The following is a 17,443-nucleotide window of genomic DNA, read 5'->3' as shown; positions in this document are numbered from 1 at the left end:
GAACCATCTGTTTGAACAGCCACACATTTCTACCTGTTTCCACTGCAGAGTTTTCCACAGTACCACGGTTCCTTCCATTTACCATACAGTTGTGTGGTGGTTATTGCGATGCGCGGTGCACTGCCTCCCTTCATTGGCACTTACATTGTGACACTCTGAAAGGAGCTTTGTATCATAATCAGGATGTTATGGTGAAGGTGTGGTACTACAAACATAGGATCATTGTTAAATACACTATGCTAAAGCAACGTTATGTTTATAGTGCCCTAATAAAAATCTATGAAATTCACTAACAAAAAACGTTGTTAAAGGGACGTTATGGTTAAGGTTGCACTAGCAAAAACCTATGAAATTCAATGGAAAAAACATTGTTACAGGGACGTTATGATTACAGGTAAAACCGCAAAACCCCAGAAATTTGCCAGTTATGGTAAGCTAAGCAACCATAACTCGCGCTACCACTGTGCACTGCAAGGACGTACACCAATGACATCAAAGCTGACATCACAAATGTCATTGATGACATGACTGATGACATCACTTGTGTGGCTCCTTCTTTTTTTGGTCAGTGTCATATGTACACCGGGTGGTTTTCTTCACTGGGAGTCAGAAACAAAAAAATTAAAAAGGTACTATATTTGTTGACCTTACCCTTCTCATATGGTCTTACAAAGGATACAGGTGGTGTAGCCAAATGTAAATTAGACAGCTGCCACCAGCTTACTTGTTTGGGCTGAATTCTATGTTTAAGGGTTCTGCTTTACCCATATCATGCAACCTCTAATTTATTTTGTTTTTTCCCTTTGGTTTATCTAGGATCAGTGACTTAATGTGGTCAGAGGGACTTCACTGAAGCACATTTTACAGTATTTTACAGTATTGTCCTGTGGTAGCCCATATGACTCTGAGGTCAGGTTTTTATTTAGTTTTTCAATTTTTTTTTTTAAGTACCCCAACTTGAATGATTCTATCACCCTACTCCTGTGCTGCAGAGTAGGCAGATGCCAGCTGTAATTTAGTTGTGGCTTCACCAGGGATGTAGCCCTATTAATGTTGTTATTATTAGGGTATTTATTGATCACAAACCTAGATTGGGGCAGCAATGGAGAGCTTTACAATCGTAGGGGGAAGAACACAGACAGGAAAGCAGAGAAAAAATGGAGTGGGAACGTAACAGGGGTGCAAGAGAGTGGGTAATGTATGGTAGTCATTGGGGTATGCGAGGAGCCAGGAATGAAACACTGACAAAGAGGAAACATGCTTGTGGCTATAAACCTTTGTTTAAATGAGAAAGGGTTTGGAAAATGCCTCACTATTCCTAATCTAGTAGGAATTATTCTACCTTAACCTAAGGAGTCTGTCAATGTCAAGAAGTCCAAATAAAAGTAAGTCGAGTGTCCGTAATCCTATTCTGTCCCTCACACTCTCAAATAACTCTAAGGTATAAAGGGTAATAGTTCTTGTCTTCTTAAAGTGTTCAAAATGTTCAAAGTTCAACACAAGTCAAAATCCAGCAAAAAGGGTTTCTTTACTGACAAAGTTAACGGTTCTAGGAAGAATTTCCTTCTCTAGGTTATTTGCCTAAAACAACCAGTTCCAAAAAGAATCACCAAGTTTCCAAGAGGGTTTCTCTCTTTCCCTCAGAGAATTCACGTTGTTTGAGGAAGTGGCTCCCTTCCCCAAGGTTTCTCTTTGCTTCCAGTCCCAAATGTATCTTTCTTCATAAGGACCTTTCTTTTCTTTTAAGCACTTTGTTCAAATTTCACATTTTACCATACCATGTTATTATGTTTCTTTAACTTCTCAATATGGGGAAGTCTGACTAGCTAAAGGTGGGACTCTAGAAAGAAGCATCGGCGCGAATGATGAACTGCTCCCCGTTCCGCATAGCGAAGCGTCACCTAGTATATCTGGAAATTAAACTGACAAACGCAGTGGGAGTGCTCTACAAGGCAAACTGCCCAGAGTTAGTCAAACAAACGTAGATGGACTTCGCAAAATGGTCCCGGATGAACATCTCCTGGCTCGGCCCGGTAAATACAGTAAAAATGGTAACTCTCCCAAAGATCCTCTATAGGTTTCACACCCTTCCCATAGCAATCCCGAACACATTTTTCGCTACATTAAACAAGTTGATCTCTAAATTTATCTAGCGGAGTGTCAATAGAACTGATGAGGTCGACAAGACACAGAGGTGGATGGGGCTTCCGAAACTATACCAGTACTATGAAGCGGCCAAGCTCAGTGTGGTCAGGGAATGGTTTTCGGGCTGCACAGATAAAATATGGGCATGCATGGATAGGTTGGTGGCCAGGATGCCCTTACCAGGCCTACTATGGCTGCATGGGAATGAGAGACCACGAACGGCCAGGTGCAGTAAAATTCTACACACAACCTGTGACATCTGGGACAGGAGAATTAAGAAAGGACATCTATCATCCATACTATCTCCCTTCACCCCCATGTTCGGTAACCCAGAGTTTACCCCAGGCATGGCTAAGGGAACATTCAAAAGATGGAAAGAAAAGGGATGGACTAAGATTGGAGCTATGATAGGGGGAGAGGAGGTAATGTCTTTTGTGGACTGTAAAGCACAAGTGGGAATTGGGGAAGGGGAGAGATTCGAGTATGTACAACTGAGACATTGGCTGCGTCAGAAAGAAACATACCAAGCTGCAATCAGACCACTGACACATTTTGAGAAGTATATCACCTCCCACAGGGGGGGATAAGAACTCAATAGCAGACATATATAAAATACTACAGGAATGTCCAACTCCAACACGATGGCCGTATCAGGTGGCATGGGAGGACACACTGGGAGGGGAAATATCCATAGATCACTGGGAGGAGATGTGGAGAAATACTACAAAGCTTACAAGGTCACTGCAACTTCAAGAGGACTGGTACAAAATGATGGTGCAATGGCATTATACCCCCAGTAAACTGCGCAAGATGTTCAGCACGACATCAGAAGAATGCTGGAGGGGATGTGCAGAAGTCGGGGACTGGGCACACATCTGGTGGGACTGTGTTAGGCAGAAACCTGTGCAGTTCCCTCTGGGACCACTGCAAAAGATTTAGGACTACAGGTGTTTGGCAGTAAACCCACTTGGTAGCAGTCTGTACCACACAGATTCACTTGGTAGCTGTGGCTGAGCAGTCAGACTTCCCTCAAGAAGAGTTGGGCAGTATACAGAGTATTCACAATAGGGCACAAGAACACAGTAGAACAAGTAAACACTGACCAGAGCTTGGTGTGAAAGAGATATAATTATTTATTTAAAACCACATCTAGAAAAACACACAGGCACTAATAGTAAGCAATTCAAAAACACGGTCACTAAAAGATATACACTCCCTTAAAAGAATATTAGACCAGTCTTAAATAAAGCCCCACTTATTTTCAGACAGCGGTGAGCGCTTAACGGAGATGGCACTCTAATAATTCGTTTTTAAAAGGGAGAGAAAAGCAGAGAATCAATTGAAACAGATCCCAACACTTTTTCATGAACACAACAAGAGAGGAAGGCAAAGTAACACTGTGAATTCAGAGTCAGTAGGCCGGACCCGCTTTAAGAGGATCAAAACGAAAGGTGTCCAAGGTCACACGGTTGCAGTGCACAAAGGTCTTGTAACGGTTCAAAAAGGAGTTGGACCAAAGAAAGGGACCAGTTAGAGGGTCAAGACGGCCAGCCAAGTCCAGAAGGTTAAGGGGTTATTATTACATTGTAGCAATCTTTAGAAAGGGAGGCCTGGCGGACACGGTACCTTAAAGTGGTGAGAATACTCCAGCGGGGGCAGTTGTTCCTGGCAGCGGATGCAAGTCGGTGCTTCGTCTGGGGGAAGAGAGGATCTCGTCGGGGAGGAAGTCAGGAGTCTGTTGCACTGCCAGGGAAGAAACCAGCCGCGACGTTTCTCAGGTACAAGGAGCGGTCCGTTGGTTCGTGGTCCAGTGGTAAGTGGCTATCCGGCTGCCGGGGTGCTTGGCACGGGCAATTCGACCACAGACCGGTCTGGGGTGCGAAGAGAAGAAGGTAAACTGGTTGTGCCCACCAGTCAGGGGAAGAAGCCTCTCCAGCCGGGAGATCTTCTCTGTCGTCGGGAAGTGGTGAGTCGGTTTCGCAGGGCTCCACCGGTGGTGTCGTCGTGGTAGGTCGGCTCAGCTTCTCCCTCGTCGGATTCTCAGGTCCTGTAGCTACTTCTGAAGTTCCAGTCCCCAAAGCCCTGCTTTTATGCAGCATACCCCCATTCACTCATCCTAGCTGTCAATCAAACATGCTAAGTGGTGAGCCGGCCGGCTCACCACTTGGGCCAATCACACAAGAGTGCGACTTGAGTTACCAGGGCAACTCAGTCCAGGGTGCCTAAACCCCCTCCCACATCCCCTGTGGTACCCAGCCAGAGTGGCACCACTTTTGCAGGCTTCTGTGGAGAAGCCCGCCAAAAAGTGGAACAAAGGGCTCGACTTGGGTTGGAGTCACAGAAGAGAACACAAACGCCATTTTAGAATCGAGTCCTGGCAAAAAAATACCAACCGGCGAATTAATATTAATTAAATAAACCGGCGGTATGTTCGAGGCTATGAGAATTAAATAATTAAAGTTGGTAGCCTCGAACAATGGGAAAATCCCATAGGAATATATTTGCGGTCGAATATAAAAAGTAGTATCCCCTGCCACCAGCCAAAACTCGATCAGGGGGACGGAGACGTGCCCCCTCGACTAACAGACCCCGGGGCAATCAAATTGCCCCGACCAGTACGTCCACAATATCATGGTTTGTACTGGTGTCTGTTAATAATTTGGGACTAGTAAAGCCAATGGTGACTTTACATGCCCTGGGAGACAGTAGTCAGTCCCAGTGTATGGAGTCTATGGTAGGGGGTCACTATGACACCCCTGTGTTACTGCACGGAGGGTGCTGTGTAACGCACATAGTAAACACACCTGAGACCCTATGTCGTAAAGGACCCCATAGCCCATAAAACACATTAACAGTCAAAGGAACACCATAAATCATGTCCAAGAGGGGGGAGAAAAAGAGTCTCACTCTTGGCAGGAGAAAAAAACAAACTCCAGAAATCCAGCAAAGCTGCTGGGGGACTCGCTAGGTTAGGGAGAATTCTCTCTTTAGGCTGAATTTCCTAACAGACTGTCCCAAGATAAAGGGGTTCTTGGTAGAGATCTTTGAAAGCTTACAAAAAATGGTCCCGATGGTCTTACCTCTCACTGTACCGGAGACCATGGCAGGTCTTTTAAGACCAGAATTGCATATAATCAAGCAATAATAGCTAAAGACTGGAAACAGTTATAACTGTTGGAGAAATGCCAATAAAATACTTTAAAGAAAAAAACATCCTCTTCTACTACTTCACAGTTCATAGTGCTGTCCTTTCAACGGTACTGTGAGAAACCTGAAGATGTCTCACCCGCTAGTCCCGGGGGATCTGCCATCCAAGAGGCCAGGAAAAGGCCATTGATATGATATGATGTGATGGGTTATTAATAACGTGCTTAATACCCAGAGGTTTCTAAGCGCAGACCCGGGGATCGAACCTGTGTTGCTCCGAGTCGTGTAGCTTCCAAGGCGGGCACGCTGCTGCTGAGCTATCCTCCCGAGATTGCTTTTGGCTCCAGTTCCTGGGGGTGGACAACTGCGGGAGGATCACCTGGATGGGGGGTCTTCGGTTAGTGGAAGTGGGACACCGGATGGCAAGACACAGTATCCCCTTCCCTGTACCTATATCCCATACTACCTGCTACGATATGTAGGGTCTCAAACCACCCACCCTCCTTTTCGAGACAAACACTTTCTCACGGACAACTCACTGTGAGGGAAAACTGATTAACACCCGAGCTGTATACCAGACATGTCCCACTGCAATGGTCAGGCAGGGTCAGGAAATTACTGATCATTACACATATCTGACTTCCATCACACTTCTCCACACAGATAAAAGGCGGAGCACGAAAGCACACTCTGAGCAAGGCAAAGCACACGAGGAAGCAGCAGTTCCAAGATGTTTGTTTAATACAAGACGTAAGATGGCAAGACCGAAGAGGATTGCAAGGAGGGAAATACCCCTGACCTTTTCACTGACAAACTGCATCTTTCATGAGCCTTCAAAAGCAGGAAACGTAACACCTGGAATTAAAGCTAAAGAATCATGCATTGTGTGTCGGTGGTACTCTGGGCTCTCCTGCGTCGATAGTCAAGTTAAGTTGAAGCGATTGCTGCCGTGGTACTGTCCTTGGCTCCTACAACAAAGCAGCACCATTGAAGTCAGCACAGGCAATGTGTTGAGGAGACTGATACCAGACCGGTCTGTGTGGAAACCAAGTTTGCAAACGGCAACAGTATATGAATAATATTAAGACAGCAGATGAGTGAATGAATTTTGAAGCTAAAATAGAATACCGTAGACCGAGTGGTTCGGCATCACGTGGGTGCTCCTTCAAAAGTCTGTTAGGTATCCAACCGAAAGGGTGTGAATATTAAAAGAAAGAGAATTGTGAAATCTAAGTGGTCCTGTAACTTGTCAAGCTAAACCCTGTGCACATTCGAAAGTCTTCAGTACTAATAATTGTGTCAAAAAGATCTGAGCCCGGCAGAGGGGGGTCTGGGGTGAACCGCGTGTCACCTGAAAAAGAAGAACCTACGAACATTGCAATAAAGCGAAAGGTGAAAGACAGGCTCCAGCCCGGCAGAGGGAAGGCTGGGCGATATTTTATGCTAATAGGATCTGAGCCAGGTTTAGGGGGATCCGGGGTGGATAATGAATCAACCCAATGTGAATACTTGTGAAAATCTAGGAAGGAAAAGAACTTGTCTATTTGGTTGCATCAGGCCCTTTGAGTGAAGAGACTTTTGGTAAGCAAGGAGACTTGCGCTACGGGGGCCCTGATGCTGATGAGTGAACTGTAACTTCGTGCTAACGAAGCCAGAGTCTGTGCTGTGCTCGAGTGGACCGCCTTATCCCATGCTAAAAACGTGGGTAAGGGAGGCCAACGACTTGAAAACCTGACATCATTTTGAACACTTTTCATAACACTTTATTTTCCCACACTATTCGTATCTAGAGGTAAGGATTGGCAATAGGTTTTTTAGGTTAAGCCCTTTTGTCTTGACAAGACACCACTAGGGCTGCGTTATCATTATTTGATGGTCATAGCTTGCTCCTAACTGCAGATTTAGGTTTAGATAGGCGTTTATCATACCCTGTTTGAAGTTCAAGGAACACTCTTGAACTGTGGTCACTTGTGTCTGTCTTACTGTTGATGCCATGCCTTCCTTACAGTACGCACAGTATTTCTCACACACTTGCTTTCACCTGGTATACTCTCCTGCCAGGAATTTTCTACACAAATATCTGCTTTTCCGTAGGACTTCATTGATCTGCTTACAGTTTAACTAATACTTTCACTCTAATTGCTTTCAACGTGATTTCTTTTTGCTTTTTCCTGAGGCGGTATAATTTATGTACATTACGTTCCTCATTAGTCACGAGCTTCCCCTCGCTTTCATTGCTTTACTTTTGATTTGTTACTAAGTAATGGAATTGACTTCAGTTGATCCGAATCCTCCTCTCCTTCCTTTCTTCTTTTGGTTATCTGAGACTTGAACCTGGGACTGGAGCTCTTCATGGTCTATCCTCTGTAATCCTCTGGGGTTGGTTCCTTATTTACCCACTCCTGGGGGGGTAGAACAGGTACTTTACTGGCTTTATCCTATGACCACGGCTCTACCTGTGAACTTTGTCCAATTGATTTTTATGTTGACATTTTACCAAATTTAAAACTCCTTCAAATGTGACTAAAATGGCTTTGACATTTTTCTTGGGTTTCTGGAGTTTTCTACCTAAGACTTGAATTTTAGTGATTATCCTTGAATTGTCCACGTGAGGATGGCGCAGTGGCAGCATGCTTGTCTTCGGAACATGAAGTGTGATATAAACAACCAATATTTTTCTTTTTTTTACTGCAGATTTAAATGTATCACTGCAGCCATAGGAATGTACTGGGATAATGTATCTAGCTGAGTTTTAATTAAATGTACTTATTCCTAAGAGCGTAATGAGACCTGTGAGGCTAAGCCTCTTGACTTTTACTGGCCTTCTGGGTGGTGTTCGGATAGTTTTAACCCCTTTTCTAAGGTAATATATATGATCTACATGTGAAAGGGTGCAGAAATTAAAGTGACTGTTCATGTATTGGCATACAGGTTTATGAATAAGATTGGCATATGTTTTGTTGATGTCTTGGGTTCACATCCCCCTTTTCGCATTCTAATGTACTTTTACCAGCAAGCACAGGTTATACATTTAGCAAAGTGATTGTGAAGGGTCTAACACAACTACTTATTTGAAACCTCTATTTGAACATGTGTTTGTCAGTATATCCGTGCAATGTATTCTTTTTGGTGCCTATTTGGGAAAACCCTACTTATCCACACGCCCTCCGTCCACCATTGAGTGAAGCCCGACTCCTCTGCTATAGCTGCCTATAAAGAGAGTTTAGACTGTTTTTGTTTTACCTTTTGGATAGATGGTTTCACACACCCCTCACTAGACGGGTGTGGAAAATCTCTGTACCAATTCTCTAAAAACTGCAGTGTGTTGGCACAGTTATCCTCATTAGAGGTTGGAGAGGAATATCATATGGTCCACTTATGCTCAACAGTGACATTTGAATTATCTTTTTTCTGTTTTATACTTCATTCTTTTTGCAACATGATCAACATTTTTTCCTGTTATTGACTGTTTCGTCCTTTAATATACTTTGCATTCGCATAACCTGTTCATATGTTTTAAACTTAGACCTTGTTGTACGACAGAGTTGAACAGTTGTGAATCAGTGTTAATTCTTGACACTTGTATGATGCAATATTGTCATATTTTCTTAGGTATCTTATGTCAACCTTAACACAAGAGAAATGTTTTCAAAAGTTGGCAGAGAGCTTTTGGCAGCAATCACTGGCGTTCATACGTGGATTAATTCTGTACTCCTGGAACGTATTCGAGAAACGATTGCCATGGTGGGAATGGTAAGGACTCAGTGTGATAATTTGTCTTATAAAACTTGTATAATACTGACACTGTGCAGGCATCACAAAGCAAGATACAGACAACAGACTTATAGTTAAAAAATCAAATATTTTATTAAATCAAATGTCAGTATGGTAGAAGGCCTAACTTGCCCTATGCTGAGGTGGGATTTCCCTACCTGAACGAAACTAAGGAAAGTCTGAGTCAAAGAGCTCAACTTTAAAGTCTCTCTGCGTCCAAAACCTATACTTGCCCTCACTACTAAAGCTAAACCCTGTTTTGGAATGTTAAAATTAAAAAAAGAAATGGTGTTCAACTCAAAGTTCTGAGCTTCTTCCAACTCACAGCTTTCTTCCAGCTCCCCTTGCCCAAGTATAAGAACGTTCCACAAAAAAGTCTCAAGATTTGTGTTGTGTTTGTACTTTTCCTCCTGGTTGATAGATCTGTGTGCATGAGCCCGGCCCCCTCATCATCCAAGTCCAGGCCCCAACTGACTTCATGGAACACCCAGACACAGTTCATCCATAACATTCCACACCAACATTCCGTCAGGGGCTCATGCACACAGATCTATCAACCAGGAGGAAAAGTACAAACACAACAATTACCTTTCTGCAGTTCAAGGTGATCTAGTTCAAAACCAATCCTTGGGGTTCCCGTCCCCAAGTTCCAAGCAACACAGTTCACAGAAAACAAAGGTCTTGAGGATTTGTTCTCAAAACCACACATGTAGCTCCTCGGTTCTCAGTGTTCCCTTCCCCAAGACTTTAACTTCATCATCACAATGTCTTTAGGGTTTCAACATTTAGGGCTCAGTGGTCCAGGTGCAATTGTCAGATCAAACCGTCCACCTATCAAAGGTCGTGCAACCAGGATCCCTGACTCTCGGCCTCTTGTTTTTAATGTGTAGATTTACAATCCTCTGGCATTACTCGTCAGCCTCGCGGCTCTGCCAACACTTGTTACACATCCTTTCCAGTCTTTGGCCTTGTCGCGCTGCATTCATTAATAAAAGTTCAGTTTAAGGGAGTTTTGCTCACACCCACCTTCTTATGACTGTCACACTTGTGACCTTTTTGTAATTCTTTTTCACATGGGCATTTGGGTTATTAACTTTATTTACTTGGCCCATGAAGGATTTATTCCATTCAATATTTAGAATGCTTAACTTCAGGGTTCCATTCACTTCGGTATTCAATATGCATTGGTTTTGTTGGATTTTAAAGTTACATTTTATTCAGTATTCAATAAGCATTAGTTTCACTTAATTTTAAAATTCCATTTAATTTGGTATTCATTAGACATTGGTTTCGCTCAATTTTAAAGTTCAATTCAGTATTCAATATATATTTTTAGGAGAGCCCTGGTGTTTGAGCGTCCTCCCTGACACTAACTGGCTCGTTGCTTCTCCTTCCAGCTGTTCCCTCTGCTTCTCCTTCACCTCTGAAGGGGAAGCTCAGCCTCTCGAGTGCCACACGCCTGCTGCATGTCTTTCTCGGCACGTCGGCAACCGTAATGCTTCTTTCCGGGCGCGGATGGCGTCCTTTCTTCCTGGTGCTCTTGCATCTACTGCTATGCCTCCTCTGTCACAAAGGCTCCCAGACTTGCAACAAGTGCACGGCTCACTGGCTATGGGCTGTGCAAGTCCTCTGGGGAATTTACAGGCGTCCTGGCTCCTTGTCTGGTACCACCATGGTTGCCTCCTCTGAAGCAAGGTTCCCTGCTGGCCTCACTCAAAGGCCTCCCTGTTGCTCTATGCTCTTCTGCACTGGTCTCTCTTTATACACCTACAGCCCCTTGACAGGCTGCAGGTGTGGGTCTCTAATGAGACTTGCCTGACCATATTTAAGGGGGCCTGCCTGACCCTCATAGCTCTTTGTAGGCATCTTCCTTGTCCCAATACTAGTGTTGAAAGAGTGTAGTGTTCATTACTCTTAGTTGCCTCTTCCTCGTCTCTGTACTTTGAAGTGTTATATGTGGGAAAAGGAGGGGAACAGCTTTACCATAACGTATAAAGGTCGGGGAAGGGTTTGGCTGTTTCTCAACGAGACAAGAGTAGCCCGATTCTAGTCCCCAAGGACCCTCCACCCAGGTGATCCTCCCTCGCTTCTCCACCCCCAGGGTCAGGATCGAAGAGTGATGGCCTTTCCCTGGCCACCTGAAAAAGAGGATCCAGGGGTTTTAGGAGTGAGAATACTCTCAGGTTTCTCACACACTACAAATGTTTGATTGTCTGGATACATGATGGTCAACTTTGTTGTGTTTAGCAGTGGTACGTCTGCATTGCAATAGACTGAGTGTTCTGTATTGTCTGCCTGGAAATCCCTGCAGTGGAAACAAGCTTTTTTGGTCACAAATGAGAGTATAAAATGTAATATAGCAGCTAAACGGGAGGCAGCGAGCCTCTTATATGGGAGAGAGTACAAGTGGCATGATGTCCGGATTTGAAAAGGGGTATACTGGACAGGTACCAGGAACAATAGGGCAGACTAATTTAGGGCAAGTCAGTATCGGCGGGTATGCAGTCTAGCCAGCTAAGCATGAGCTATGATCTCAAACTATTAAGTGCTAGTGTGGTGGAGAGAAGAGAGGGAAAGGTCTGGTTAGCAGTGGGGGCAGGTGTACGTAGTAAGGCTGGAGAGATGAGTCACGAGGATAGCTCAGAAGGGAGGAAATGTGCTTTCAATTTGCTTTTGAATAAGTTGATCTGAACCGTGTTTTGAATTGCAGAAGGGAGGGAGTTCCAAGTAAGCGAGGGGAAGTACAGGGTGGGTGAGTTTTCACACGGTTGGTGGAGGAGGCAGAGAAAAAGCTGCAAGAGAGTTTGTAGGGGTTGATGGATATAGCGGTTCCTTACCGTGGATGGATTTATGTACTAGTAGGATATATTTGAATATGCCCCTGTTTTGCATGGTTAGATAGTTGTGAAACTGGGTTGAGGCCAACGGTCAGTAGAATTCTTTGTTGGAAACTGGTTGATGCCACTTTGCTAATCAAATCACACTAATAATGTTGTCCAATGTTCCCCTTCTTCTCCATCCAAGCTATCTTTTATTATCTTTTGTTATTGATAAATGTGAGACTCTTTTAATAGCTCCAACGATGGGGGGTAGATCAATAGTTAAAATTCATTTTGTACGGGTACAAATGGTAGGCAGCAAGATATTTAACGTCCGATCAGGATGAGAAGCACAGTAGGAGATATTGTGGAAATATTTGGACAAACATGACCTACCTTGTTCTTTAGGCAACCTAATTGGTTCCCCCTGTTTCGAATATTTACGTCCAAGTTGGAAAACATTCATTTGATAAAAATAATTGTAATGTTGGCATGGAAAAGCAGTGTTGCATTTGTTTGTATTGATGGAAAAAGGATCTCAGAGAGATTCAGAGCAACGCGTTTAGGGATTGTGATTTAGTCCAGTATCTAAGTCTGGCGATTGGCAGGAAGGTGGCTCAATGGCTGGATGCCACCCAGATCTACTGGATGTTTGAATGGGGTAGTATGGGGAGGTTTCCCTTGTCACCTTTGCATTCATACCCACAACTTGGCAGGACAAAGCACTATGCCACTTCAGAGCCGAACAGGTTTAATTGTTTTGACTCAACCCAAACCTGTTCAAGAGCCTGACTGATAAAGGAGATGAGCCCCTCCCCAAGTGAGAGAGCCAAAAGCTCATAACAGCCAGACCCAAAGTTACAACAGAAAAACAGGCTTTCCCTTGGAGGGAAACGCAACCCACTGGTTTAACGTAGGTAACACAGACTGCATTACTTTTGGTGGCTTACCTGGCATATCAGTGGGACTGTACTCGGATGTCCAAAGAAACCCAGGGAATCCAGCATGACATGCAGCGTTTCTATTCCCTGTCTCCTTTGAAGCAAAGTTCCCCACCGCCGAAACAAAGGATCGAGCGTGAACCTGAGGGATTAGCAAGCTTACACAGCATCTTTATGAACCATGGGGCACACACTGAGAGCCTTACTATGCTACCAGCCCAGCACCCGCAGCCTGGGAAAAAGATTAGAGAGACCGATTTGAGATCTAATATTTCCAGGAGGCCAGTTATAAGCTTTGTCCCAACCGTGAATACAAACCAACCCCAGCTGTTCTTCATGGGCCTTCCATATCACAATCCCTACACAATTATGTCTCACAGTTGCAGACCCTGTGGTTGACAAGTGGAAGTGACGGAAAGGAGAGGTCTGCAGAGGAGGTGAGAACAATGGAAAAGGATATAAGACCAGGTGAGGTGCTGAGACTGAAAGGAGAGGTGCAGAGACTGAAAGCAGAACATGACCCGTCACAGGAGCAAGACTCTCTGTACAAGAAAGAGGGGTGAATACCAGAGCTAGGGATTGATAGAGAAGCTGTTGTAACATCAGAAGGGTGCTGTACAGAAGAAGTAAGGTGAAAGCAAAGAGGGCCAGACCCTGAGACAGGGCAGGGTTTAGCCAGCCAGAATAGGTAGGTTGCAGCATAGCAAGTTGAGCTGAGTCTGTTTCAGACAGTAGGAGGAAGAATGATACTGGGTCAAGGAGAGTTAATTCAGTATAGAGAGAGAAGGGCGAGGATAACTAGGGTCCAGTGACACCTCTCTAGCTTACCCTCCTGCCATGGCCAATGACCCGGTACTCTGCGAGAATGGAAACCGCAGTAGTCCATGGGTATTAGACCTCGGAAAAGCCTGCAATTAGAACCAGCAGATGAAGTGGGTTCGGGAACCCTGTGGGGCTGAACCCTCACAGAAAGATGATGGAGGCATAACCTCACCAGGACTGTAAGTATTGGAACTAGGAGCCAACCGACTTTATTCAGAGAAGACCATTATGACTGATATTATTTTAACTTTTTCTTTTATATGGGAAGTTCCAAGTTAACTTTGATTTGCCCATAAACTCCAATAAAACGAGTAGAACGATGATGTGTAGTTTTAGTGTTTTTCTTGGTCTTTGCTCTCTTACGTGACAGGACTAAATAAGGTTACCTTACTATATGAAGATTTAGCACTCAATTGCAGTAATATAGAAGATGCTGTAGAATGGATATGTTACAATACATAAAATGGGGGGACGTGGCCTGGCACGTGGTGCAGCAACATGGCCGCCTGAGTGTCTCCTGTCAGAACGGGGAGAAACATGCCTGTAATTTGCCTTTGCAGACCACGGTTTGCCGCCTGAAATGCAGTGCGAGTGTGGGAACCCTCACTGAGTCCAGCGCCTGAATTTCAGCTCACTGGTGTGATGTGGACGAGTTGCACCCGACCAAGCCCCTAGTGCGGCCTTCCTACCGGGCCGCGCTCAGCATTGGGCTCATGTGAATGTTGCCGCCTACGCACTGATGCTCGCTTGCGGGCTGGTGGCAGAGACAAGGAAAGGGTCTTGGCTCCTCTTCCCTCTTTCAGCTTACTACTGCCTAGCTGCCCCGACGCAGCAGTCTTCTGTGACTTGGATCCCTCCCCGTTATGCCTCTCATCGGGCTGGGAACGGGACTGCAGCGCTTCTCTGTGTGACTGCTGGTACCGTGAATGCTTCTGCGGCCTTCATATTGTGCTACCCGATCCCTGGGTGCCCGCGCCGAGGGAACGGACCTGCAACCTGGAGCTGCCTGGTTGGCAGCAGCTGTTGCTTGCTCCAGTGAGCTCAAGGAGGTGCTGGTGCTTTAGAGCCTCCGCCACGCTTAACGGTGCACTGGGGAAGGATGCTACATGAGTCCACTCTGAGGACTCCCTTAATTGCCTGCCTGCCTGAGAGCAGATTTTGACGTCTTGAGGCAGGGCTCTCCCCCTGGTTGGCCCATCTGGTCCTTTCTGCCAGTGACGCAAGTCCGGGATCCTGTGGCCTTGGGTGTGCATACCCAGGACCTACCAAGAGTTGGAGCATCACCTTGAACACAGCCACCTAAAGGTAATTGGGACTGAGCTTTAGGCTTTCCAATATGTAAGAATGCCATCCTGCCAGCGCTCAGCCGCTTCAACGCTCAAGAGCATCTTAGCGAGACCAACATTAGCAAGCGCCAAGGTGAGAGATTTCCAACACAACAGTCTAACACACACTGCCATTGTAACAGAATACTGCAGCACCTTGGATTACATACTGTAGAGGTCAAGGAAAAGTGAACTCCACCTCAAGAAAGTAAACCCAATGTTCCAGACAGCACAGTTTTTGCAAAAGGAACAAAACCTCAGCAATGGCCTAACCCGAGCAGTGAGTTCTGACTGCCAGCCTCAGGCAAATATTCGAGCAAATGGAGGAAATCCGTTTTTCGAGGATCCACCTTGGCCCTCTATCAAGGCTTAGGGGGAGTAATGTTGTACAAGTGCAAATCACTTCGACCGCTGACGGAATGGCTCAGTGAGAAAGATATTTGCTACAGATGGGGGTGTCCCACTGCTCACCGCTTCATCCACTTGATCTAGGTCAGAAGGGCGCTCTGTGAGGGCATCTTGGAGTAAGACACAGACAGCAGATTCAAAGTTCAAAGTAAAAACTTTTATTAACTCAAATGTCAGGATGGAAAAACGCCTTTCTTGCCGTCTACTATGGTGGGATTTCCCTACCAAACCAAAACTAAGGATTTGAACTTAAGAATCTGTGTCCAAAACCTATACTTGCCCTTACAACTAATCTTATACAGTGTGTAGGGATGTCGGCAACCAACAAAATAGTGTTCAGCATAAAGTTCTGAGCTTGGTTCAGATCGCAGCTTTCTTTCAGCTTCCTTCCCCAAATATAAAGCAGTTCTTACAAAAGTTTAAAATTGCCTAAAAATTCCAAAGTAATATAGAATTCACCAATACTCAGGGCTCCCTTCCCCAAGTTCCAAAACACAAAATATCCTGAGGCTTCGCCCTCAAGACAATGAACTGTTCCAATCTCAGGGATCCCTCCCCAAGACACAATTTCATTGATGTGTTAATATGATGTTATTTCACAATTTTCTTATTGTTCTGGGCCTCATTCACACCATTTGCATATAACTGATCTTTGTACCATTTGAAAATGGCAGTTCAGTTATAATCCTTTTTTAAAGTTCACTTCCCAAAGTTCCATTCACTTTGGAGAATAATGTACATTGGGTTTGCTGGCCTTGTTAAAGTTGCATTCACTTTATAGTTCATTATTCATTGGTTTCTTGGCATTAACACTTGATTGTTCTGTAGACATAATATATATGAAAGTTTCTTGCAATGTAAGTTTCATTAACTTTATGAATTGGCACACGGTGGATTTAGTAATACAGAAAAGGCTTCATTCTGTTTTTCTTCAGAAGTGATGGGTTTCCTTCATTGCGGTATACAGAATTGTGCAAATTCATTATTTAAATATTGTTTTCTGTTCAGCAATCAAGAATGTTTAAAGACTTTAAGGTAAGTAACTCTGTTGTCACTTTCAATTTGTTTTACGTTGTAATCTGTCTTTGTAATGTGTCTTTAAATATGCCCAGCGTTCAGAGACTGTCAACAGACTTTCGTCTGCACCCGACTACTCCATAACAAAGTATTCATGCTAATTCATAAATTAACAAGTCCTGTTGTTTGCTTGTTTACAAGGATTTCACTCAGAGACCTTCAATAACGTGCCACCATTCACACGACAACTCCGATACAAAATATCCTTGCTCGGATCTTCAAACACTCTCATACCGGGTTTCTGTTTGTATAGAAACTGCTTTGATGCGAGTTCCTGCAGTGCAGATCTCCCGGCTTTCTGGTCTTTGCTTCAGGGCTCCACTTCCTGCCCCTCAGTCACTCCTGGGTCGGCTTCTGACCCCAGGAGAACGAGCACCTTGAGCAATACAAAAAGGGGCAGCCCCCGAGCACAGCTCCCCTTTCACGCTTCCTTTGGTTCCACAGAGACCAAGCTCCAAGGCAGCTCTTCCCTGAACCATAAGCGCGCTCCACACGGACAGCTCCTCGCTGTTCTTCTTGGCCTCTCTGCTCCTTCTCTCACTCTCATTTGGTGGGGCTTTTTGTACACAGGTGCAAGTTCACAATTAGCCTTGCCTGGCCATCATTAAGGAGACATACCTGTCCTCTACAGCTCTCAGCAGGCCTCTTCTTCGTTCCGGTACCTAAGTGGTGAAAGTAGCAAGTCTTCACTGCTCCCAGTTGTTTCTTCCTTGTCTCAGTACTTTTTGTAGTCATGGATGAAGAATTCAAGGGAGTTGGTTTGTAATACCCTGTGTAGACAGGGGAAGGGTTGGTTTGTTTATTATTAGGAAAAGGGTGGTACCATGTCTCCCCAAAGGGCAACCTGCTCGCCACAGACCCTCCACCCAGGTGATCCTCCCTTGCTTGTCAACCCCCAGGGTCGAAATCCAAGCGTGATGGCCTTTCCCTTGCCACCTGTGCAGAGGATCCATGGGGAATAGTAGTGAGGGTACCCTCAGGTTTC

The 17,443-nt window shown here is 44.8% G+C and overlaps 1 protein-coding gene across 1 annotated transcript in view; it reads left to right on the top strand.

Moving 5' to 3' along the window:
• The window catches only part of EPG5 (ectopic P-granules 5 autophagy tethering factor), a 2,517,217-nt gene that overhangs the window by 779,087 nt on the left and 1,720,687 nt on the right, over positions 1-17,443 (top strand). Inside the window, exon 13 of the mRNA XM_069626898.1 lies at positions 8,905-9,045. Coding sequence (XP_069482999.1) covers positions 8,905-9,045 — 141 coding nt within the window. The remainder of the gene's footprint in view (positions 1-8,904; positions 9,046-17,443) is intronic.

Source organism: Ambystoma mexicanum, chromosome 6p, assembly GCF_040938575.1.
Source record: "Ambystoma mexicanum isolate Mex_15411 chromosome 6p, UKY_AmexF1_1, whole genome shotgun sequence".
Taxonomy (NCBI): Eukaryota; Metazoa; Chordata; class Amphibia; order Caudata; family Ambystomatidae; genus Ambystoma; species Ambystoma mexicanum.
Note: the sequence above shows the minus strand (reverse complement) of the source record. Positions and strands in the feature narration are given on the sequence as shown.